Source organism: Dichomitus squalens (assembly GCF_000275845.1).
Source record: "Dichomitus squalens LYAD-421 SS1 unplaced genomic scaffold DICSQscaffold_50, whole genome shotgun sequence".
NCBI classification, from domain to species: Eukaryota; Fungi; Basidiomycota; class Agaricomycetes; order Polyporales; family Polyporaceae; genus Dichomitus; species Dichomitus squalens.
This window is the reverse complement of record NW_006766932.1, coordinates 71860-94337: the sequence shown is the minus strand read 5'-3', so window position 1 is coordinate 94337 and position 22478 is coordinate 71860. Positions and strand designations below refer to the sequence as shown.

Genomic DNA, 22478 nt, shown 5'->3' with positions numbered 1-22478 from the left:
GAAGCGATTGTTCGCCCTCGGTCGCCGCGCTTGTGCGGTCTCGTTTGTGCTTTCCTCTTTGCAAGGACATGGACCACTCCGCGACTGTTCTTCAGGCCCGCTGTCCTTCGAATGCTCGCCTTGTTCTGACAGCGCGTTTCGCCATCATGGAAAGTATTCGGGACTCAGGTAACTCTACTGCCCAAAATATGGCTATGGTGTTGTTGATTAAAGACTACAGAGCTGTGACTATCTCGGTCACATAGCTTAGCTCCCTTGGGAACTCCCTATACTCCTGCTGAGGGTACGTTGACACATACCCAAAGTCTGTGCTCCTCTATACTTAGTGAGAAAAGCACTCATGGCACGTTTGTCTATAGTCTGATTACCTCAAACCATGTTCCTGCTGTCTCGCCACCACAGGCACATAGGCTCAAACTACCTTTCTTGATCCACTAGGGTAATCCTTTCATACATGTTCCCGAAAGATGCTTATGCTCTACTACAGTTGATCATAAACCTCGCCGACAGAATGAGAATTTTGCCGCAGTGCCTCAATGCAAGGTCATCGAATCTTCGCGCGTTCAAAAAGCACAATAGCTGAGGCATCGATGGTGGGCAGGTTGTCTCTAAGCAGCCAATTCGAGTATCTGCTACCGGACTAACGTCATTCGCCAGGAGAACTGTGGTGTGGCATCGTTCCGACATGGCTTCCCGCAGCAAACAAAATGCCTGGGAGCTGATCAAAGACTTATTGAGTCCTACTCGTCATAGCTCAAGCTGCCCGCGAATGCTCGCTCTTTCGAGAAGCCGCTGACTCACGCATGTAGAGACTTCCTGGTTCGCTATTCTTGAACACGGAGTGACTCCGGATGCATCGCAGGCTCCACCGTGCTCCTAAATGTTCCTTTCTGGCCAGGTCACTTTGTCAGCTTTCGGGGTTCAACTTGCTAACAGGCAGGCAATGACGTTCTGGCCCAGAACTGTCCGATTTGCTGGATCATCATGAAGTAGACTGTAGCCTTCTTGTTCTCGTTCGTTTTCGTTTTGACGTCATTGACCTAAATAGGTTCCGGCAGCTTACTGCAAAACATAGGATAACGCTGTTCTGACGGCTCTGCAAGTGTGTCGTCGACGATACTTTTCACTCTACATATCCTCTCTGACACGTTTTCGTACCCTCCATGGTGTCACGTCGATGAGAAAATACGGCCTTCAAATGATTCGTATCAACCATCCGTGGGTGGGCGATATCTCTCCCCTAAACTCTGTAATAGCAAGGGCTGCAGGACCGGGGTGTTCTGCTTGCCTTGCCGTATGGCTTCATGCTCGCTCGAAGCCTCCCCCAACGTCACAGGGGCCAACTATGGCGTAGTCTTTGGATCTGGCAGTAGTCAGGCGATATCCGGTTTGTCACCAAAAAAACGTCGGCCAAGACTGTCGTGCCTGGAACACCGGTTTCCCTTACTGATGTCTGCCACCGCTCTTCGCATGTTCGATCTCCAAGTGATGACGTCTGTGAGCTAGAAGCACAGAAGTGAATGCAGAGACCTGTGTGTGGTTGCTGCACTCACAGGCCTGGACGTCTTGCTGGCGACGTTCTCATCCGCCTGTGACGGTACAACCAATATTCCGCGAATGCTATCCCCGCCTCTGGGCCTCGGCTTCGATCTGCAAGGAAGCAGTTGCGTGGGATACAGCAATGCCACGTATACGAGTCTTTTCTTCTAGGTGGGTGAGGCTTACGGCCACTCACTCTTCGCATCTCGCTTCCCTTGGCTCAGACCACGGCTATCATTGCTTGGTCGCTACGTTCTAGCGGGTATAGCGGGGAAATAGTCAGAATTCCAACCTCCGTTCACATCCGAAGGTTTAAAGCTACGCGATTCCAACCGTCAAACAACCTTCTTCTCGTTCGAGTCTTCCCGGGCGTCATACATTCCTAGTTGGCATGTTACACCGTCGAGCGCGCGCAAGATAACGTGCTACAGCAAGCCCAATTCATTCGAGGATAAGCTGTACATGATCGCCTTTTCCCACTCCAGGTTCATGTGGGCACAAGCTTTCCGACTCCCTCCTCCCAGAAAAGCCTATTGTATCGTGGTTCCCCGGCATGACGAACGTACCGGCTTCCTATTTCACGCAGATTTGCTGTGGAGGACTCGGGTCCGAGAGGCGCATTAAACCATACTCAGCGAAGATCTCCCGGTTCGTGCGCACAAGGTGTCCATCTCGAACACGTTGCAATCAACATCCAGAGGTCCCGAAGGCTTAACTGACGTCTTATAGTGTCCGGACAACAGGAGCTTCTCAGTCACCTGCTCCTAGGTTTGAATCCGGAAACATGGTTGCTCCGCGCCCCACCGACTCGTAGCCCGTCCCGACGGTCGGGGAGCACTTAGCTATTGCGAATACGAGCATCGCTATATCCGACGCCACGGGATGCTGTTCCTATAGGTCACTCCCATGGGAATCTTTGTGGGCAGGTATTCAATTGATCTTCCAGCTTCCGCGAAGCCTGAACCACATCTTGCGCGAGACCTCTGTTTCTGGTCAAAGCTCTCCCGGGAACCGATGAGCTTCTGAAGACGTATGTCGTTGATCCTTCTCATTCATGCGCTGAGTTCTCGCTGAAAGTGCTTCTTGCCACACACAGATAACACCGCTGAGCTGCGGACCGTCCGCACTTCGCACTTTGCCGTTCTCAGTGGTCACTGTCACTGCGGAGTCGTGTAATCCTGAATGTTGGCACGAATATTCCGAAGCTTGCAAGTTTTACGTTCACTCCATCAAAAGCCCGTTCGTCGGGTCACGTAATGCGCCTCAGAGATATAAAGAGCTAAGGCCCTTGTGGTAGGTCGACCCCAGAGCCTGTAGTTCATACAATCTCTCAGCGACTCCAGGCGCAAACCATACAAACCCGTGCCACTCGTATCTCACTCTTCGAATTGCTCCAATATGTTCTCCAAGCTCGCCGTTACCTTCGTCCTTGCTGCCGTCGCTGTGGCGAACCCGGTTCCCCAGCTCCCCACCTCGCTCCCCATCAGCATTCCGGCTCTGCCGACTTCGCTCCCTCTTAGCATCCCGACGTCCCTCTCGGTCTCTATTCCCCTTGCTCTGCCGACTGATGTGCCCGGTGCTGTGAGGTAAGCTCTTTCGTACTCGACACCGTGCATGCCGATCGCTCATTTTCCGACAGCAGCGTCGCAGACGCTCTTAGCAGCATTGTCGGCGGTGCCGTCCCGACCGGTGTCCCTGGAGCGGTGAGGTAGGTTGGCTTGTACCTAATACGGTGCATACCGGTCGCTTATTCTCCGACAGCAGCGTCGTCGACGGTCTGAGCAGCATTGTCGGCGGTGCTGTCCCAACCGACATCCCTGGAGCGGCGAGGTAAGTCGGCTCGTCCTCAACATGGTGCATACCGGTCGCTCATTCTCCGACAGCAGCATTATCGGCGGTGTTGTCCCAACTGGTCTTCCCGGAGCGTTGACGTAAGCTCTCTCGTTTCTAACGCAGGTCTTTCCGATCGCTCATTTCCGTATAGCAGCATCCTCGGCGAAGCCGGTAATTATGCCTTGCTATGAAAATCTGGTATCCATTTCTGATGGATGTCTTAGTCCCGTCTGTGGTGCCGTCCATTTCGGTGCCGTCCATTTCCCTCCCCGTCTCGGTCCCGTCGATCTCGGTGCCCTCCCTCCCCATCTCGGTACCGTCTATCTCGGTCCCCTCCCTCCCTATCTCCGTGCCGTCGCTCTCGGTCGCCGCCCTCCCGACTTCTCTGCCCATCTCCATCCCCGCCCTCCCGACCTCCCTCCCGATCTCTCTCCCCGTCTCCCTCCCGGTCTCCTGAAGTAGATGACAGAGATGCAAACACGGACGGTTCGTTCGTCTCTATACTGCCTAGCCTGCATTCCGCTCACCGCCCGTCCGATCCTCCAGCATGCTAGTCACGATTCACAGCTCTAACCGGGCAGCTGCGCCTCTCGTCCCTTGCAGCCGCTAGGTGCCTCACTAGCATCGTCACATACTCTCTTCTTTCGATACACGTTTCTTCTCTTCTCTCGCTGGCTTGTCTGGGGTTGGTATTTGATTGTATAGCGTAGGAGGAAGATTGTGGAGGTACCACTATACAGGAGCTTGGAATGGCGTTTTATATGTCAGAGCTCGCGATGTAGTCTGCGTACTTGTGGCGATATATGGGGTTGTCTTAGCACTTGTCAACGGCCGATTTCGCGCGGGGAGGCAGACGCGACATTCAACCAACGTACTCCAAGGGAAGCCTTGTGTTATTTAGCGAACGATCTTCGGCCCTATTAATCGTTTTCGACTCTATCACCCATTTACATATTATGTGGCACATTTACGTCCTTTTAACGACTTCATAATCTGTCACGGAGGAGACAGCGGCTCATGTCCGTCCTACTATCGTTCCCCCCCGTGACGAGCGCCTGAGTTACTATTTTAGGACAATCCTGAAAAGCGCCGAATTCTCGGCTCTGACCAGATCCGATGATCGAGCACGCCGCGCAACGGGGGCATCGACCTGTGGCAAATCGTGTCCCATCGCAAATTCATCGTAATCAGAGCCCCTGTACTATGGGCATCCCATTGTAATTCCTTTTGGAAGGTTTGACATAACCGTGTCATATGCTGATTCCATCAGTCACTGTGCAGTATGCGGCTGGCGTGGTGGGATGGGGCGAGGCATGGTTATCTCAACGTCGCTGAGATCACTGTACCTCTACGCTGGAACACGTCGTCCTACAGCTCAACGCTTCCGGTGGGAGTACTAGTGTTCGGCAGACGGTAATTACATGACAAAGTGCGCGCGTCTGTTTTTGGGTCTTTCGTAGCCGGGAACATGTAGTGACTGGCATTAACCTCCACGAACAACGCATAGCGTCGAACACACTCGCCTGTCCATACATGACGCTTACGACCTGCTTCTGCCCCTCCGAGTCTCCCGCGCTTCTCTTCAGCAAGTCCTCGCTGTCTTCACCAGTGTGACTCACACGCCCGGCCGAGTACCGTGGCCCGTATGTCGAGCCCTGCTTTCATGCCTCGATGACCAAAATCGGTGTCGTCTCCTTTTGCTGAGCATTCTTGATATCCTCCCGTTTCATCAAAAGAATTGGAATGCTAAAGGAACGCGAGGCTCTACGTGTTCGGGCGTCCTGACAGCAGGCGCGATCGCGAAGTAAATGAGCAGTGAATATCATGATGCTCCGAGGCCGACAAGGGTTGGGATATGTCGCGGTGGTGCGTTTCCTCCCAAAAATAGCTGGATGCGAAAACTATAACAAAGGTGCTCCTCAATCCTTGAGCGCGTTGTGTGCACGGGTCTTTGCAAAAGGCCTAACAGATTACCTAGAAGGCTTCTATAAACATAGAATGACCCTTGCAATGTTGGGATGCGAAGAGCAAGTTATTCCCTCAGGTGCGGGCGGCCTCGGCGAAGCCCCAGCTGGGAAGTCCTGCATGAAGCACGACCGGCGTGAATGATCATGAAGAGAAGGTCACCAGACTACACAACCATAGCAATGCATTGAGAGTGAGGTGCGCGCGTACATGTACATGGCAGAAGACGAAAACGCAATTGTCTTAGCACTGCGACTCGCCGTTCAAACAACTTCGGCCTTGATGTTATCCCAGAGGCTGTTGACACATTCCATGAGCGAATCGTAACCGCGCCTATGAATGTAAGACTTACGCTCGGAAGATGGCTGTAATGAAGTCCGCGGTCTTGCGAGGGTCAAACTCTGCATGAAGAGTGAGAGGTTGACCTGCGACCACGACACCCTCGATGCGAGCCGTGAAAGGCTTCGCCATCGAACCGCTCGCTCCCACCATCTCACGCAAGCTGCCGGAGAGATGGACGACGCGGATGTCAAAAGCCTCGAGGGCATGATCTGCGACCCACTGCCCGATCTTGAGGGCCTCCTCCCCCACTCGTTGAGCTAGGTCTAGGGCTGCGCGAGAGGCGTCGAGTGTCACCGTCGCAGCTCGCGCCGCGTCGAGCCCGGCCTTGGCAGCCTGCAAGACCGCATTTTCGGCACAATTGACCAGGTCGACCAATACCTGGGTCACTGCGCGGAAGGCGGCATCGTTGGCGACCTTGTAAGCCTGCAAAGCGTTCTTCGCGCCTTGAAGAATGCCCCACGCTACCCCCTGTTTCGTGATCTCAAGCGCCTCATTTGCGGCACTTAGGGCGGCCTGTGACGTTGTGTCCGCGACGTCCACAGCTTTCTTCGTCATATCAAGTGCAGCTTTGCTAGTCTCCTTAGCAGCGACGAGCGCGGCCTGGGCACCCTTGAAGGCAGTCCCTTTGGCGACGAAGTTCACGGATGTTAACACCGCTTCTGCGGCCTGAAGAACACCGTCGGCGATGGCTTTGGAGGCTTCCAGCGCTCCCACAGCGACGTAGAGGCCAGCGATTGCAGCTTTCTTCCAAAATTCGTACCACGGTGCATGCTCGTAGTCGTAGATGGTGCCATACAAGTCGTTAATCTGTTTTCGCAAGCTCCGCACGTCCTGACGTGCGCTTTCGATCGCGTCGTTGGCGGAGCCGAACGCAGCGTCGAAGTCCCTCTTCGCATAGTTGACGTCCCTTTGCGCTGCGTCAATAGCGTCGCTCACGTCTCGCTTAGCGTTGTCGAGAGCGTGCCGCGCGCTCTGCAGCGCTTGCGCACGGTCTCGTTGCGCGGCGCTGACGACGTTCTGCGCGTTGGTCATAGCGGCATCGTAGTCTTTCTGTGCGGAAGTGATGGCATCCTGCAAACGTGCGATCTCTTTGTTGTATGCGTCGATGTCCTTGTTGCATTTGGCCGTGACGCTCTCGTTCTTCGCGTCCCAGCTCTTCTTCGCATCTTCAAGATCGGCGAGGGCCTTGTCGACTCCTGTCTTCCATATAGCTTCCACTTCGTCGACTTGTGCCTGAGCAGCGTCAATGCCATCCCTAACGGTCTTCCGAGCCTGTTCGAATCGGTCCATGAGATTGCCGTGAATGTACTGGAGGATAGGTTGCTCAAAGAGGGCATCAAACAGGAAGTCGGCATCTGAGAGATCGGTGAAGGAAACGGCTCCGACCAGAGTAGCTTGGAGTCGAAAGAGGAGAAGATCGGTGAATTTGAGTTGACTAAAGCACATATGCTTTGAGCGTGCATCGGTGGAGATTGGAGGAATTGCACTCACGTGAACCATTCGAATTTGGGTACGGGTAGAATGTCGACTACGATATGAACGATAGATTCGGCTTCGAACAGAGAGGTAACGCCGACGACAAGCAACTGTTGGTCCGTAGGTCCGACTTCGCCCCCAATCACAGCACGAGGGCCTGTTGGACCACGGACAACGAGGGGCCCAAGCGTGAAGTTGTCAACGCCGCCAGTGAGAGAGATTCTTAGATTCGCCGCGTCAACAGCTAGGGTGCTGCGTGAGCATACCGTTCTGGCAACCACCACGAGAGACATACCACATTCGATATCAGCTCGCTTCGCGAATAGAATGACATCTGCACGGAACGAGACGCCTTGAGGGTAGAATGTGGTGCCGATGGAGAGTCCTGCTGGACAGATATACAACTTGACCTCCTTGAAATCGAGGAAGTCACGAGGAGGATCAGGTATCTGGACGTCGATAATGTCGCTCGCAAGCTTGACAACATCTGTGATGTTCAGCGATTGGACTTCAGCATAGAGCAACTCCTCTGCAACAGGTGTCAGATGAAAGCAGCGACGGACATCAGTTCTGCGAACGTACTCATAGGGTCCTCATTCACCGAAAGCGCTAGCTGTGCTGCAGTCTCTCCGATCATCAGACCACCCTGCACCATGAACCCACTATAGGAAGTATAAGCGATATTGTCGACAGGCAAAAGGTGTGGTGGAGTCATACCTCGGCGTCCCGGTACTCACGAATTGCGCGAAGATGATCGAGATAGAAAGCCCCAAGTTCGGTCCAACCTTGACATTTGGGCTGATTCCGAACGGGTTCACCCACCATCCGGACATCTGTCCCGTTGCATCGGCGCCCAACAGGTTGGTTCCAAGCGAAAGGGTGAACAGTAGGGGTGCCGGTGAATATGGGACGGGGATATTGAGACCAGCTGAGAGGATCAGTCGTACGGTAGGTTTGGTTGCAATCGAAAGCGCGAATGGTGTACTTGTGACCCCGTTGCCGAGATTAAGGCGAGTGGGGGCTGGCAGATAGACGTCCAACTCGAAGCCCTTAGCTTTAGACCAGCCAGCGCTGAGGATGAGGCCAGGTACGGGCCCACGCATGAGCGAATTGAGAGCGTCGATTTGACCCAGCACCGCGCAGACCTGGACACCTGATCGGAGATCAGCGGAGAGCAGTGCTTCCACAGTGGTCCCTGCCTACCTTGGTGGAAAGAGAATCCGCTCGTGATCATATTGCCCAAGCTCGGGTCATCCTTCGAAGCGGCAACGAACACGGCTTGCGTAAGAGCGAGGTCAAACGGCGTTCCCTCGATCTCGGGTACGACCTTGGAAAGCTGCAGAGCCTCGTCCTTCGACGTCAAGGCAGCGAGCACGGTCCATTCGAGAGACTTCTTTGAGTTGTCAGGGGACCTGTACAGATGAACAGCTGCGTCGAAGACCAGAGTGGAGAATGCGAGTTCGCCTCCAAGGATGAGATCTGTCGTCTTCCCATTCCCCTTCGCCTCGAAGGTGACCTGAAGGAAGGCACGCTTCAGCTCTACATCTCCGAACTGAACAGCGTCGGTAGTGAGGTCGCCACGAATCACTACGTTGTGAGGAGTGATGATGAGACCAGCGTCGAGCGATGTGTAGTCCCCGATGGTCACGCTATCGAGACCGATGCTCAATCCGTTGCCAGAGGTAATAGATAGCCTCGCAGACCCGATCGTCACGTCGAGATCCGGAAGGGAGAGATTGTCGTGAGAGATCCGCCTGAAAAGGGTTTCGATGGTTTTCACTGTAACATGGTGGATCGATGCGTTCAGCTCGAACGAGCCGCGAGGAGTATAGGACCCTTGGAAGGTCGTAGAGACATCCTCATACATGAAGTCCGCTGACACCCCGAAGATGATGGACTTCCATGGAGACGAGACAGCGAAGGACGTAGAGAAGGAGATGCACGATAGCTTGATAAGGGAAGGAGATCGTTAACAGCGGCGGATTAGCGACAAGTCGTGTACTCACCACAAGCCCGCTAGCCCCGAGAGGATTCTTCCACGTGTCGATACTGGCTTCCAGAAAGATCGCGCTACCGGACTCCTGCATCTCGTACTCCAAGCTCAGAGGAACGGTAGAACCTGGTACGTCCAGGTTCATGGTTCCGAACACAGAGAACCCGTATTCCAAGGTGGACTGCGGCGATGGGTCGTACTTCAGCGTCCGTATGCCAAAGAGTCTGACGCCGATCTTCGATAGGACGACTCCGTCCAACGGCTTGAGGGCCAACCCCGCGAAGATACCTTCGAGCGTGAAGCTGTGAAGCGACGGCGGCCGGTCCCATCCACCGTCTGCACCGAGGAAAACGTGGACAGCTAGGTCAGGCTCATCGACGCCCAGAACCTGTGACAGAACGTCGTGCAATGCGCCGCAGGATTCGTCGACGACCAGGTCAGCGTCGAAGTGCCAGCCGATAGCCTTTGTCGTATCGAACTTGTAGTTCTGGTGGTAGATGCTGATGTTACGGAACGTGATGTTGTCGAAAGCGGTGCCTTCGAGCGCAGATATCACAGACGAGAGGTGGAAGTCCTCGGTAAGCGTTGCACGCTCGATGGAGACGGGATTGTCGGGGAGAACAACGACATCAGATGGAGCAGGTCCCTCCCACTTCTCGAACTTGGCGCTCAGGCTCTCGACACCGAATAGGGCAATGTCACCGACAACTACGAAGCCTCTATCCGGGGGCTGCGATGCGGGTCCTGGATCGGCAAGGATGGGTTCGAGGAGCGACCTCGGAGTTCGGGGCCGAGCAGCAGAACTTGGACCGAACACCTGGCCCAATCGTCGTTTGGCAGCGAGATTGAGCTCGACAACACGGACAGCTTTGACTCGCTCGCCTTCGGTCACATGGGAAAGCAGAGGGCGGGCACCGATGACGTGAACGACTTCATCCGCTGTCGGATCCTCCTCGCCCGAAGGTGGTCCCGCGATTGCTGGGTTGTTGATCTGAAGATTGCCGACGTCAATGTAGGGGAGATGGCGCTTGGCGGCGTTCCAGAGAATCATCGGCTCTTGATAGGACGTAGACAGAGGAATGACCTGACTATTCAACGCTGAAACAGGCCGCTGAACACGGGCAGACTTCAGAGATGCAGACTGGACCGAAGACGCAGTCGCTGACACAGTGCTTTGGTGAAGGTAGTCCGTGAGAGCGTCGTCAAGACGTGCCTCGACGCGGAGGGGGATGTAACGGGAGAAGGGATCGAACACTTCGGACGCGTTAAAGTTGAGTCCCTACGGCAAGTTAGCTCTGAGACACTGCTCGATCCAGAAGCGGGACATACCAACGCGTTTCCCGGCATCGTCCACTGGTATTTCAGTCCAAAGCTCAACCACACTGCGGATACAATTAGATCAAGGTCTACGTCTTGATGCACGGGCATACTCACTGTACTTCTCCGTATCTGCCCAGATAGGTATCTGCTCTGAGCGTCTGAATCCTGGGCTGTTCAGGTCTCGGCGGTACATGGAGCCCCTGAATAAATTGGTAGTAACAAGGGTACCCATGCGCGTGTTGTCTTGTGCAATCGAGGCATCTGCCCTAAGGAGAGAAGAAATGGTGTTTTCTGCCCGGATCATGTGGGTATTGCTTTCACCGGTACCAAAGATAAGATTCTCCCGAGTCTGAGAGCTCGCTAGATTGACGCCGTCGCCCATTCCTCCGAAGTGAAATGCATTCCGGTGAAGCCACTGATGAAGCCCGTTAGTTGGCTGCTACGTGGTGCAAGGCAAGGCATACCTCCGCATCGGCTGGAGAGCCGCTTGAAACTGCGCCTTTGCCCCACATCTCCTTCGCAAGCTACGTGACGTGAGCATGAAACAATCACGCACGACTCTGAGAGACTCTCCTACATCTGTTGCGCTCACACCCATCACCGCCTTTTGATTCGAGTACGAACTTCTCTGTCCATTTGCCGCAGTGGCCTTGAAAACAGACATCTTTGCCACAGTCACATCACCTCCGCGAGGAGGATCACCGATCTTCTGCTGGATCGTACGAGCCACCGAGTCACTTGGCCATGGGCGCATGAGTTCCGACCGGTTCTGTAGCGTGACCCAGAGTTTGGTGTAGTCGGCGGACGTCATGAACGTGAAGTAAAACTGCAGGTAGTGCGCTAGGTACGAATGATACGGAAGCTTTCAGACAAGACGGTCGACAAACTTGAGCTGGTCTTACCTCCTGTCATGACCAGCCCACGTTGCTCCGCAGTCTGTAGATCGATCACATCGTATTTGTACTTAGGAAGGCTCGAGTCAGAGAACGCAGCCTGCGCAGGCGTCAGCTCAGGCGGGGAAACGTATCACGTGAAGGACTCGCCTGGAAGACTTTCTTCAAAACATCGACCGTGAACGCCGATGGGGACTGTGATGATGGGGTAAAGAACAGGCTGATCTGGTCCGCTGCTGGCTCGATGAAGCGACTGTAGACGTTGAAGGGAAGCGAAGGTCGGGCATCGTAGATGATACCGCAGAGCTGGCTCCATCGTCGGAACTGTTCTTTATCCCAATCCTCGAACGCAGGATACCGTGATGGATCTGCAAGCATATAGGGAGGGATCGCGGTCAGATCTCCCGCATTGTCCCAAATGCCGAAAGGTCGGACGTAAGGTTCGGCACGGAGTGTATCGTAGTCCTGCCGCCTTGCCTTGGTGTCCATGGCGTCCAGTCGCGAAAGCACGGTGTCAAGGTCTATGTAACACTGGTTGTACGCCTTTCCAAGGAAACAAAAATGCTTCCCTGGAACTGTGGCGGAAGGATTTGTTGAGCCAAGAGGTACGGCGCCATAGAGAGGAAGAATCAGTCTCGCGTTCGGTTTCGTAGAGTGACGAGGGTCGTCGATGGCATAGGTTTTGGAGAGAGGGGTAAACCGCTCGTGATTGGGGAACATCGCGAGAGACAGACGGAGAGGAAGACACTATGTCGGAGGGTCGGAGGAGTTTGGTGTGCACGATTTGAATCAAAAGCAGTCATCGATAAGGACGGACCGTAAAATGGCGATGGGAAAAATGTGGTATAAGCACGGAGGCATGAAGCGTGGAAGCAGCAGGGAGCACGCGAGTACAGGACAACGACGCGACAATTATCGGGGACACGAGGGACAAGTAGGGTCTTCTGCTATTGTGCATGCAACAGTCCTCCTTATCTTTCCGAGTCGATACTCGGAGTCAGTGTCATAATCATGACGAGCACGTCGGCCAGCGGCATCTGGAAGGAGTGGTTAGGTGGCAAGAGGCTTGGATGAGCGTCTTTGTGCCTCGTTCACCAGCAAGCGCGCAACCCTGACAACTGCAGCCTCAACTTGGGCAATTTCACCCACGACCACGAGCTCAATGTCTCTCATTCATTCTCCGGTTCAGACATGACATTTGCAACTTGCTTTCATCCATTTCCCGCCCGGCTCTAGCCTCTCGCACAAGCTCCCGCCGTCTTACCGAGCGTCCATACGTCAAAACGCGCCTCTCGTACCCCGCTCGAGCTCGATCACAAATGGAAATTCCTCAATCACGATGATGTCCGAATGGTCGTCGATCTCGGCTCTGCCCCGGGCGGATGGGATCCAGGTCGTCGGGGGGAAGATGGGCTGGACAGGCTCAGACCGGGATGCAGCAGGTATCGCACGCTTCTAGTAGTAAAGCGTGGTGAAAATCACGCTGCACAACATTCGCGTTTGGGGGGGTAGGGAAGCGTGAAGCGCGAGAATAGAATAACTATGCGGCCTGTGAAGTTCGCAACCATGTCCGACAGTATCACGTCCGACGCCTTCCCGTCCTCGTGTTGGGCTCGTACGCATGGTGAACTCCAGGGTGGGGCTCCCTCAGGAGCGCAGAGATATACTCATTCGCGATCGGCGACAGAGAGTCCCTCTGTAATGTCTTGGCACTCGGGATCGGCTCCATCCTTGACAAGTCCACTGCGACAATCGTTCCGCGCACAACCTGCCGTGGCGGTTCTACAGTGTCATCCTCGTCCAGCAGCCTCGTGAAGTCCGCCTCGTCCGGGTCCACAACCTTCTCAGCACCTTAGGGGGGGACGGCATTTCAGTCGTTTACCTTCCCACTCACCTTCCTCTTCAATTCCTCCCTCTCCCCCCCTCTTCACCCCAAACCCAGCAGTTGCCGCGTCCAACACACTCTTCCTCTTCCCTTCTGCACCCACGATTGTCTCCGTAGGCAGCCGCACAGCACGTATACTCGTCTAGGCTCGACGATGACTTCATCGACGCAGTTTCGTCAAGCTTTAACGTTTTAACGACCACAGGTGATAGATCTATATCGACTAGATTGCCGTCGCTACATGCATGAGCGGCGAACAGGTAGAATCTGAACGAAATTGCGAATTGGCCATGTACGATGCGAAAGCGATATTGAGTCTGCGTCTGTGTCTAACGGAGGCTATGGATGTCTATCCTGTCCATATCATTCATGCCTTATGCAAAAAGGTATGAAGTTGTGCCAAGAAAAGATGCCTAGTCGCATACTTGAACGTACCCCAACCAACCCCTCCCCTCGTCAAGTAGACGCGAGCGCTAAATTTGTTCAGAGCGCTTCCCCGACTCTCCTCACCACCAACAACGGCTCACGCACTCTTCTTGCCGTTCCCATTCGCAAGTATTTCGACCCAAGGCTGCTTCGGCGCATCGCCCGGCTTCGCCGCGACGGGGTGGAAGTCCGTCTCAGCCGTAGGCGGGACGAACCCACTCGGGTGCGCGACCGTCCCATCCTCCAGGATGACCTCGACCGGGATCTTCTCCTCGCGCTCGCGGATGTGCGCCGCGACCTCGTCACTCAGCAGCCCCGCGTTCAGCTCGTACATGAGCCCGCCCTCCTCCTCCTTGCGCTCCGAGATCGAGTCGCGCTGCTTCCTGCGCTCGATGTAGAACGGCGGCACGACGCTGTCCGGGTCGTCCTTGGAAGCGGAGCGTGCGGGCGTGTCCCACGCCGAGGTCGTGATCTTGCTGCGGTCGGCGGCGGTCGAGGAGGCCCCGACGGGCGCAGCGCGCGGACGCTCCGCGCCGATGTCGCTGACGCCAGAGACGACGCCGTTGCCGCCAGTGCCCTCCAAGACCATGCGCTTAATCCATTCGGCCTCCTTTGCCTGGTCGACCTGGATTGGCTCAGCACCAGCCTCGACGAACTCGCGCTCCTCCCACGGCTGCTTCACGGTGGAAAGAAGGGGGTGCTCCTCAGTAGGCACCTTAGCCGCGACGGGGTGGAATTCGGTCTCGGCAGTCGGTGGCTCGAAGCCGCTCGGGTGAGTGACGGTCCCGTCGGGAAGGCGCACCTCGACAGGAATCTTCTCCTCGCGGGTCTTGGTCTGGGCAGCGAGACCCTCGCTAAGGATGCCAGCATTGAGCTCGTTCATCAGACCGCCTTCCTCCTCCTTCCTCTGAGAGATCTGATCGCGCTGCTTCTTGCGTTCAACATAGTAACTGGGGACGGTGTTGTCATCTGCATCTTGCGATGGGCGTGGGGGACGACTCCAGGCAGATGTGGGAAGCTCTTGCCGACGACGCTCGAACGAGTTTGGGTTTGACTCGTCTGGACGGCGAACGACAGTGGATGTGTGTAGGGCGCGAATGTGAGGAAGCTTATCCGTGCCGAAGGACGGAAGTGATGTCGGCATCGCACGCGGCCGGCTCTGCCGCCTCGGCCGAGTGGCATGGTGCTGAGAGGACCTAAGGAATGGATCAGCAAACGAGCAAAGAAGATGCGGCAGTGCGTGGGGACGCAAAATGGGGGTTCATAGTGCTAGCGCGCCTGATAACGGACGTGATGCTAGGGCGATGGAAAATGGCCGCTGCAAGACGTTGAACGAACGCGGTGGCACTGAGCAGCAGTCTCGTAGCAATGCGTCCAGAAAGGAAAAGGGATGATCGAGGACCGGCACACGGTCCGAGACGACCGACGATGACGTCGAGTTCACGCCCGCTGCGTCTGCTCGGGGAAAGTGAGCACTCACACTGAAGAGATGTCTCCCGAAGACGATGTTACACAGCTGGAGGCGACACTGGCCTTGCATGCATGCGAATCATGCGAGCGTACGCGCGGGGCCCTCGGCGCGTCACACAAGGCAGACGCTGGTGAAACCGAAGCGGCAGAGGTAGACGCTGCCGCGGTCTGAACAGCAGCGCCGTGGACGAGCCTTCGTCGGGCAACGTTGGAGAGTGCAGCGGCGTGCATGGTGAGTGTTGCAGTCGACGAGGAAAAGTAGATGCGCGACATAAAGAAGGAGGGTTGTGATATAGTGCGGTCGGCGGGGTCATATTTGGTCGTGTTTGTGATACTCCACTGCTGCTCCGGCTGCTGTCTGGCGACCCACGGCTTCTCACCGTTCGAGCACCCTTTTATTGCCCCCACGCGCGCTGCAGATGCCATCAGGCCCGAGCTGACGTTCTTCCTTCCTCTTTCGGACTCACCTCCTCGAAAACACACCGGCGGCCACAAAAGTGGCAGATTTGGTATACAGTTATAGGGTGAAACCAGTCCGCTCTTCCCTCCGTCCTGGGCGGCCGTCAGTCGCTTCTTTCGGCCCCAGACGTTGCCGGTATCCACCTCAACCTTCGGGGCTATACCTGCAAGAGCTCAGCCAAACTCACGGTCCTGAAGCCACTCGGAGGTAACGGTGCAGGCGCGGAGAGCCGTCTGGGGCCGTTGGGGGGTGTACGAAGCTCTCGTGCGGCGAAACGTCGGCAAAGACTACACGGAGCCTAATGCTGTGCTTACGACGAGCTCGAAACTCGCACCGCAACATCTCGAGAGGCTGCGACGCGCAAGTCGATCCTTCTCTAGCTCTTCGCCATCATTCACACGCCAACGTAGGTATTTCGGACAAGCGCGGAGGCTCATATATCTCGATCGTCGCAGCCACAAAGTGAATGGCGTCGCTGATCCTACCGACAAGTGCCCGCAGCTGTACTAACCATGTCCTCCTCGTCACCAAGTTGGTTGGCTTGTTACGTACTATCACGTCAAACGAGAGGACAATAGGGTGGTGAGAGTGCACGAACGTGAGGCGATTCTGGAGGACAATTCTGGACGAGCTTCTGCCCTCTAGAACCGCGAGTCCGCAGTTGAGACCGAACTCTTCGGCATCAGGGCTGTATCACTCGTCAATACGTGTCTGCCTAGGAATCGAAGATGCACTTCCACCATTACTCATGTACTGCTCGCTGATCAGGTACACACCGTAATCCTGGTAAACGGCCCATATGATCGACCAAAGTTCAACTAAGTAGCATTGCATTTCCGCCACAGGCACTCACATCACTCCGATAGCTATTACGTCGAGAAAATCGGACACTATCCTCCCTCCTCCCTCGTCTTGCGACATCTCCTCAGCGGCCTAAGGCCACTGTATCTCGCTCTACGCAGCAGACCTCTTCTTATTCCTCGCAGGTTCCACAGCGGCAAGACCATTCCTGCTCTTCGACGCACTGCCTACGCTGCCGTCCACCGCCTTTGCGAGCGCCTCTCCTGGACGCGCTGCAGCGCCCGCTTCGTCTCACCGCGGCGAACGTTGACAGATCTAGGGTATGGTTAGAAAAGGATTCGGTTTTGAACAGAGAGTTATGAACAGGCGCTCGAAGCAGGCCGTTTCTAACCAGGATTAATAACTGTTATTAACTCTTGTGTTATTAACTGTTAAGAACATTTTCTAACACCGCCGTGGTTTATTAACAGTCGTATCCCATCGATGATCACCGTGCGTCCCTTCTCCCTCCAGTATCTTGCTAGGCTTGCCATCTGCTACACTATCATCATCGGAATCCTTGTCTCCATTATCCGGGTTGCAAAAAAGCATGTGCAAGGCATTCCTGAAGAATTGCTCGTCATCAGCTTCTTCTTGCTTGTCTTCCCGGCGCTGGACCTCGGATCAAGGTTAACGTCCATATCTAGTTGCATTTGATGTTAGTATATTTTGCTTATCAGCAAAGTCTTAGACTAGTGCTTCACGGAGATTTTTGGCAGTGTGTGGTTCCAGCTCAAACACTTATGTATTGCCTCCATCTGGACTTTTGAACAATATATAACCGGGCTGATAGACCCCTGGGCTTTTGAACTGTTAATTAACATGTTAATAACCTGTTAATAAACACCGGGTTCATTATTTCGACTTTCAAACTTTACCCTAGACAGATCGAAGTACGCCAGGGCGTACTCCAGCAGCCTAAATCAACACACGCGTACGCGTACTTATAATCAGCATCACTTTCCTACCACAGATGGGTCGCGATTCGCCGCCCATCAGCGCCAGCATCCGCACCTGCATCCACGAGGAGGGACGTGCGCAAGGAAGGCGAGCCACGGAACGCGAGCGAGGAAACCCAAGCAGAACGACATATCATTCCGGCCGGACCTCCGTAACAGTCCGGATGTACCCCTTCGTCGAGTACACGAGCTCGTTGAAACCCACCCACTCCGGTGACGAGTCCAGGCCGCAGCTCGGGTACAGCGACACCACCTGGTCGTCCTTCACCCTCAGGTAGCCGTCCTTCTCGCCAGCCTTGTGCGCGACCTGCATGAAGAACCCGCACACGAGCGCCTTTCGGATGTTTTGCCACAGCTTCCGCTCATCCTGCATTGTGACGAGTTTGACCTCATACCGCTCCATCATCCGTCCGTTGCAACTGAGAGCGGACGGCCTCCGCCTGCTGCAGCGCCCGCCCCGACAGGTAGTTGTTCCAGTACCACTTCCTATCGTGCTTGTCTAACTTGCAAAGGGGAGTCAAGGATTAGTCAAAAGCATAGGTGTGGCCCGCGACACAAGAATACATATTAGTGAGCTTCCAAGGCGACGAGCAGATCTTTCACACGCCGACGCGATGCGTACCCGAGGACCCAGCGGAAAGTCCGCCATAACCGAGCCGAGGTGCGTCAAAATCCCGTCGTCGTCCAACGCTGCCAAGTAATTGAGCAACTCCAACGCCCCCATCAGCGTCTACGGCGCCGGTGCGTCCAAGTAATCGACATGCACCAGATTCCGAACGCTAAGTTTCGACAGCTCGAGCACGGTGCTGGCGAGATCACTCCTAAGGGTCTCGGGGTGCGTCTGCTCCTCTTCCTCGTTCTGGAAGTCCCGCTCCGTGTACAGCCTGAAGCAATTCCCGGGCCGTGTGCGGCCGGCACGTCCTGCGCGTTGCTGCGCAGAGGCTCTGGAGATAGGTGTCGACTGTAGAGACGCGTGTACGTGTATCGTACACCTTTTGCTTGAAGAAACCGGGGTCGTCGACGTAGACGACCGATTGTGAGCAACGTCTCGGCAATGTTGGTCGACACCACGACTTTCCAACCGGGCGGCCCGTCGGGTACGCGGGGAAGGGGTGGCGGGTCGAAGAAACGTTGCTGTTGTTGCGGTGGGAGGGAGGAATAGCGCGGAATGCAGACGAGTGGGCCGACGCCAGCCGGATCCTGATTGACGAGGTCGTCCGCTTCCAGCCTGATCTTGCGACACGTATCTTCGATCTCCTCCTCACCAGTCAGGAACAGCAGAATGTCGTCAGGTCCGCACTGTGAATAGAGAGCACGGTGTTGTTTGCGGCCTCGACATAATGTGGCTCTGGTTCCCGAGTGTACAAAACCTCCACCAGATGGGTACGACCAGGAACCTTAAACAGTGATGCAGGTTGCGAAGAACAGCTGAATGAAAATGGCTCATAAATCGCCTTGCTAGTGAAGACCCGTGGTATATACGTATGTTGGCAAACTAGTGTACTAGATGGGCACAGACGTGAGAGTGATCCACCCCTTATACAGGGCGCGCCTTCAAGTGGTCTTGAATCGACGCCAGCCCACCTCACGGGACGTTGTAGTCCATAGATGATAACAGCATTGGACCACTGCTTCTGCGTTATACACAGGGATGCAGATTCAAGACATGCCACTCATTGTCTTTACACTATGATTCGTAGCGAGCTCTGCTGAAACAAGCACCGTCTCCGCGGACATGATCACCACGGCAAACGACCTTAGATCTCCAAGATGACCAAGCCTCTTCTCATTCAAACGAGCTACACCGCCATGACCACTGTGAGTAGCTTATTGAAATCCGGCGTTCCAAGCCCAGTAATCTATTAAGGCTATCAGCCAGAAAACCTGGTAAGGTGTAGAATGGATCCTCACCGGATCCCAACCCGGGGACGCTGGGAAGCCTTGTGTATTGCACCCTGGGTTGCTCCCCGAAGTGATGTCGTTGAATGCTGCCGTGTTCAAGTAGAAAAGGGGGTTCAGGAACCCCAGAGGAGCCTTACCAGCATTGAGGCGCTGGTCGTTCAGGAGGGCGACCACACTCGCGAACGTCGGGCTGGATGCGCTCGTTCCATATACCTCTTCAAATTTTCCTGCGATGTTGACGGCAAAATTGACACCCTGCGTGGAGACGTCAGGGTATGCGCGTCCGCTGGTGTTGAACAGCCCCGCGTTGGTGTCGCCAAGCGTGTTCAGGTATGCTTCGACAGCAGCGGTTTGATACGACGGTCTTGCAAAAACGTTGGAGAAGCCACCGGATGAGAACTGTGCCGCGGTCTCGGGACTGTTCCCCTGAGTACTACCCACGGATGTAATGCTATTGTGCAGTGATGAGTAATGTTGAGAACTTAGATTTATACGCAAGACTTACTAGGGACATCCGCTGGGGAATGTGGGTACGAAAGATCCGTCAGCATTGCAAGTATTACTGGGGCAGATGCCTGCTACTCCGCCGTCTCCAGAAGCAAACAGGACACTTGTTCCACGGGACCCTAGCTGTGCATACACGTTGCACAAAGTACTACGATGCGCGTTGTTTGTCATGAAATGAGAGCTATGTATTGATTGAGCACATACTTTGCGATATCGGGGTTCTCTTGGAAGAACGTCTCATCGAAGTCATAGCTCGTCGTGAGAACGAGAGGGGGCTGCTTTTCCGCGAGCAGTGTGTTGATAATGTCGAGGAAACCGGACACGCCATCTTGGTTCTGACTACCGACGGTCAGGAACGTGTTGTGGACATTCGTCGCTAGGCCAGTTGTATACTGGATATCGAGGCTCTGGACACAGATCTCAACGCGTACGCTTCACATACAATCATTTGCGAACTTACGGCTTCGAGTGTCCCCAGGCCACTGTCGGCACCTTCGTCAATAGATTGTACAATGAAAGTTCCAGAGGTGAAGTCTGGGCGGAGAACAGCCAGAAATTGCTGTTTTACGACTCGTTGGTCTTTCCTCATGCCACAAAGAGGTCAACGACTCACCTGTAAATCGGTCTGATTCGCTACCTCGTTGGAAAAGCCGCTTACTCCAAGGCTATTTCCAGCCGCAGTCGCCGGGACGGAAGGAATGTTGTAGAGTGCCTGGAGACACTGTGGAGTGGTTATCTGCGCACATGAAGAAGGAACATCCGATCGGCTGGATCGGGTCTCGTTGGACGCCTTGGGTGCCTGAACTACCCGAATCTTAGGATTGCTGACCACCGCAGGCAAAACCCTGGCAAGACGAGTGCGAGTCAAGACGTCATACTTAGATTTGGTCTTAGGCACGCTCACTTCGTAGTGGGGTACACAAATGCTATGTGCGGCTGTAGTTCTGCCGGGATTGAGTAGGAGCTTGTTGTATAAACGGTCGAATTTGTCCCCGGATCCAATGATAGGGTATAGTTGGCGTTAACCAAAGCGTTCGCGGTGTCGACATGGACGACAATGCGTAGCATGTCTCCCGAGGGAGAATTGGTCTGCGATGTCACGTTATGCTGCGCAAGCCATGCGTTAACCGCTTGAACAGTCTCTGGCGCTGGCGCTGCGAAACTCTCTGCCTGTAACACTTTGTCTGAGCCCTTTCTCGATACAAACACGAATGGGCACACACCTCATCTTTAGACAGGTGGCTCCCGTAGTTGACACTGGTGGGGTCGCTGATGTCTAGGAGGGATTGCTGGAGGCCAGTGATATTGGAAGGAGGAAGGGCTATCAACATATTCAGGTAAGGTGTGTCGCGGCGACTAGGCGCGTAGACTCGGGTCGACGTTCGGCGACGACCTCGTAGGCGAGCGGCAAGGAGCCGAAAGGGAGAAAGGGAGATAAAGAGGGATAAACGTAGCAAGAAACTCGACGAGGGCAGAGCGGAGGTCGGCACGAGGGCACGAGACCTGCGAAAGCTAGTCTTCACGCAGACAGCGACAGACTAGTCCCAATGACCAAGTTATACATTAGCAATCAAAGAGAGATACAACGCTATGGTCACTCACCTAGTCCCAATGACCAAGAGGTCGAGATGGGGACTAGGGAGCGCCTAGGGGGGTCCTTATATACTAGAGGGGCTGCTTAGCAACCAAGGACAAGGCGCGAGAGCGAGGCAGTGAAGATGACAAAGGGAGAACAAAGGGCGAGAAAGAAAAGGCAAGGGCATGGCGATCACGGGAACGTAGCATGCGGTGTGGGAACGTATCTACAGTGTCCAAACTGGGATGAGCTAGGAAAGGAAACGGTCCGGAAATGGAAGGTGGGCGTCAAAGGGAAGGGAATGGGCGGCAAAAAGGGGCGTCTGTCCAACGTCCGTGACAAGGTGGAAGTATAGCAGGAGTGCCTCGCCCTCGGGCAATAGCTCGGTGCGTGCTTGTCGATGGGGGGCTGGGCCTACCCATGGCAGGTGAAAGGAGCGAAAGGAAGAGCAGCGCTCTCGCAGCCATATCGACTGAAGGAATGGTGTGCGACCGCATAACAACGAGGAACGCAAGTAGAGCTCGAACAGACTAGCTTCGGCTTTATGTAGAAGTTGCGGCGGCGCTGCGTCCCCAGCCCAGGTTCCCGCAGACGTCAACGAATGCCATCCAGCGCTACGCGTATTGACTGTGGCGAATCACTGGGAAGGAACTGACAACAATGGGCAGGGAAGCAAGGAAAATTGACGAGTCAAGGAGAAGAGTCCTCGCCGGCAATGTTCACCGTTCAACGCCACCAAGTCGATGTCAGGATCTAGTTTCTCGGTCGAGCCACCTTTCGTACCGGGAAGGCCAAAGATTGCTCGCGATCCGATTGGTACACTTAGATCATTGAATGGTGGATCCGACCAGCCTATGTATGGACGCACATACTGCCTATTGCGCGGCGACGTAGATTCCCCGAGCCTCCGACGATTGGAAACCTGGCGGACTTTGCGTCTACGAGATACCATTTGAGAACGACTCCAGAAAGAGAAATTTGTGACTTGCCGTAGCTCGGCGAAGCGTGATACATGCTCTATCCCGCCCCTCGGTGTCCATATGCACATGAAGAATCCGAGAGAGAAGCCGCAGATCATGCACGAGCCTCGAA

At 54.9% G+C, this 22478-nt stretch overlaps 4 protein-coding genes across 4 annotated transcripts; 1 reads left to right on the top strand and 3 right to left on the bottom strand.

Annotated features, from left to right (window-relative positions):
* Window positions 1-2937: 2937 nt before the first annotated feature.
* On the top strand, window positions 2938-3829 carry DICSQDRAFT_173675 (uncharacterized protein; the record flags this gene model as incomplete). Its single annotated transcript, XM_007369491.1, has 6 exons — window positions 2938-3125; window positions 3182-3247; window positions 3304-3369; window positions 3426-3470; window positions 3527-3543; window positions 3597-3829. The coding sequence occupies 6 exons, from the start codon at window positions 2938-2940 to the stop codon at window positions 3827-3829; spliced, it is 615 nt and encodes a 204-aa protein (XP_007369553.1).
* Window positions 3830-5574: 1745 nt separating this feature from the next.
* On the bottom strand, window positions 5575-12081 carry DICSQDRAFT_183021 (uncharacterized protein; the record flags this gene model as incomplete). The annotated part of the gene is made up of 14 exons (XM_007369490.1): window positions 5575-5634; window positions 5690-7114; window positions 7171-7399; window positions 7451-7684; window positions 7738-7817; window positions 7873-8308; window positions 8359-9103; window positions 9162-10427; window positions 10478-10530; window positions 10583-10883; window positions 10933-10992; window positions 11046-11308; window positions 11371-11461; window positions 11521-12081. 14 exons carry the CDS (start codon window positions 12079-12081, stop codon window positions 5601-5603), a joined length of 5778 nt encoding a protein of 1925 aa, XP_007369552.1. The 3' UTR covers window positions 5575-5600.
* A 1372-nt stretch (window positions 12082-13453) lies between these two features.
* Window positions 13454-15384, bottom strand: DICSQDRAFT_157198 (uncharacterized protein). The gene is made up of 2 exons (XM_007369489.1): window positions 15153-15384; window positions 13454-14868 (listed from the first exon to the last, which is right to left on the bottom strand). Exons 1-2 carry the CDS (start codon window positions 15371-15373, stop codon window positions 13770-13772), a joined length of 1320 nt encoding a protein of 439 aa, XP_007369551.1. The 5' UTR covers window positions 15374-15384; the 3' UTR covers window positions 13454-13769.
* Window positions 15385-17534: 2150 nt separating this feature from the next.
* DICSQDRAFT_129327 (subtilisin-like protein) lies at window positions 17535-21853 on the bottom strand (the record flags this gene model as incomplete). The annotated part of the gene is made up of 13 exons (XM_007369488.1): window positions 17535-17768; window positions 17797-17904; window positions 18024-18131; window positions 18168-18362; window positions 18470-18700; window positions 19313-19754; window positions 19809-19958; window positions 20015-20217; window positions 20271-20369; window positions 20424-20655; window positions 20715-20980; window positions 21034-21086; window positions 21805-21853. 13 exons carry the CDS (start codon window positions 21851-21853, stop codon window positions 17535-17537), a joined length of 2370 nt encoding a protein of 789 aa, XP_007369550.1.
* Window positions 21854-22478: the final 625 nt, after the last annotated feature.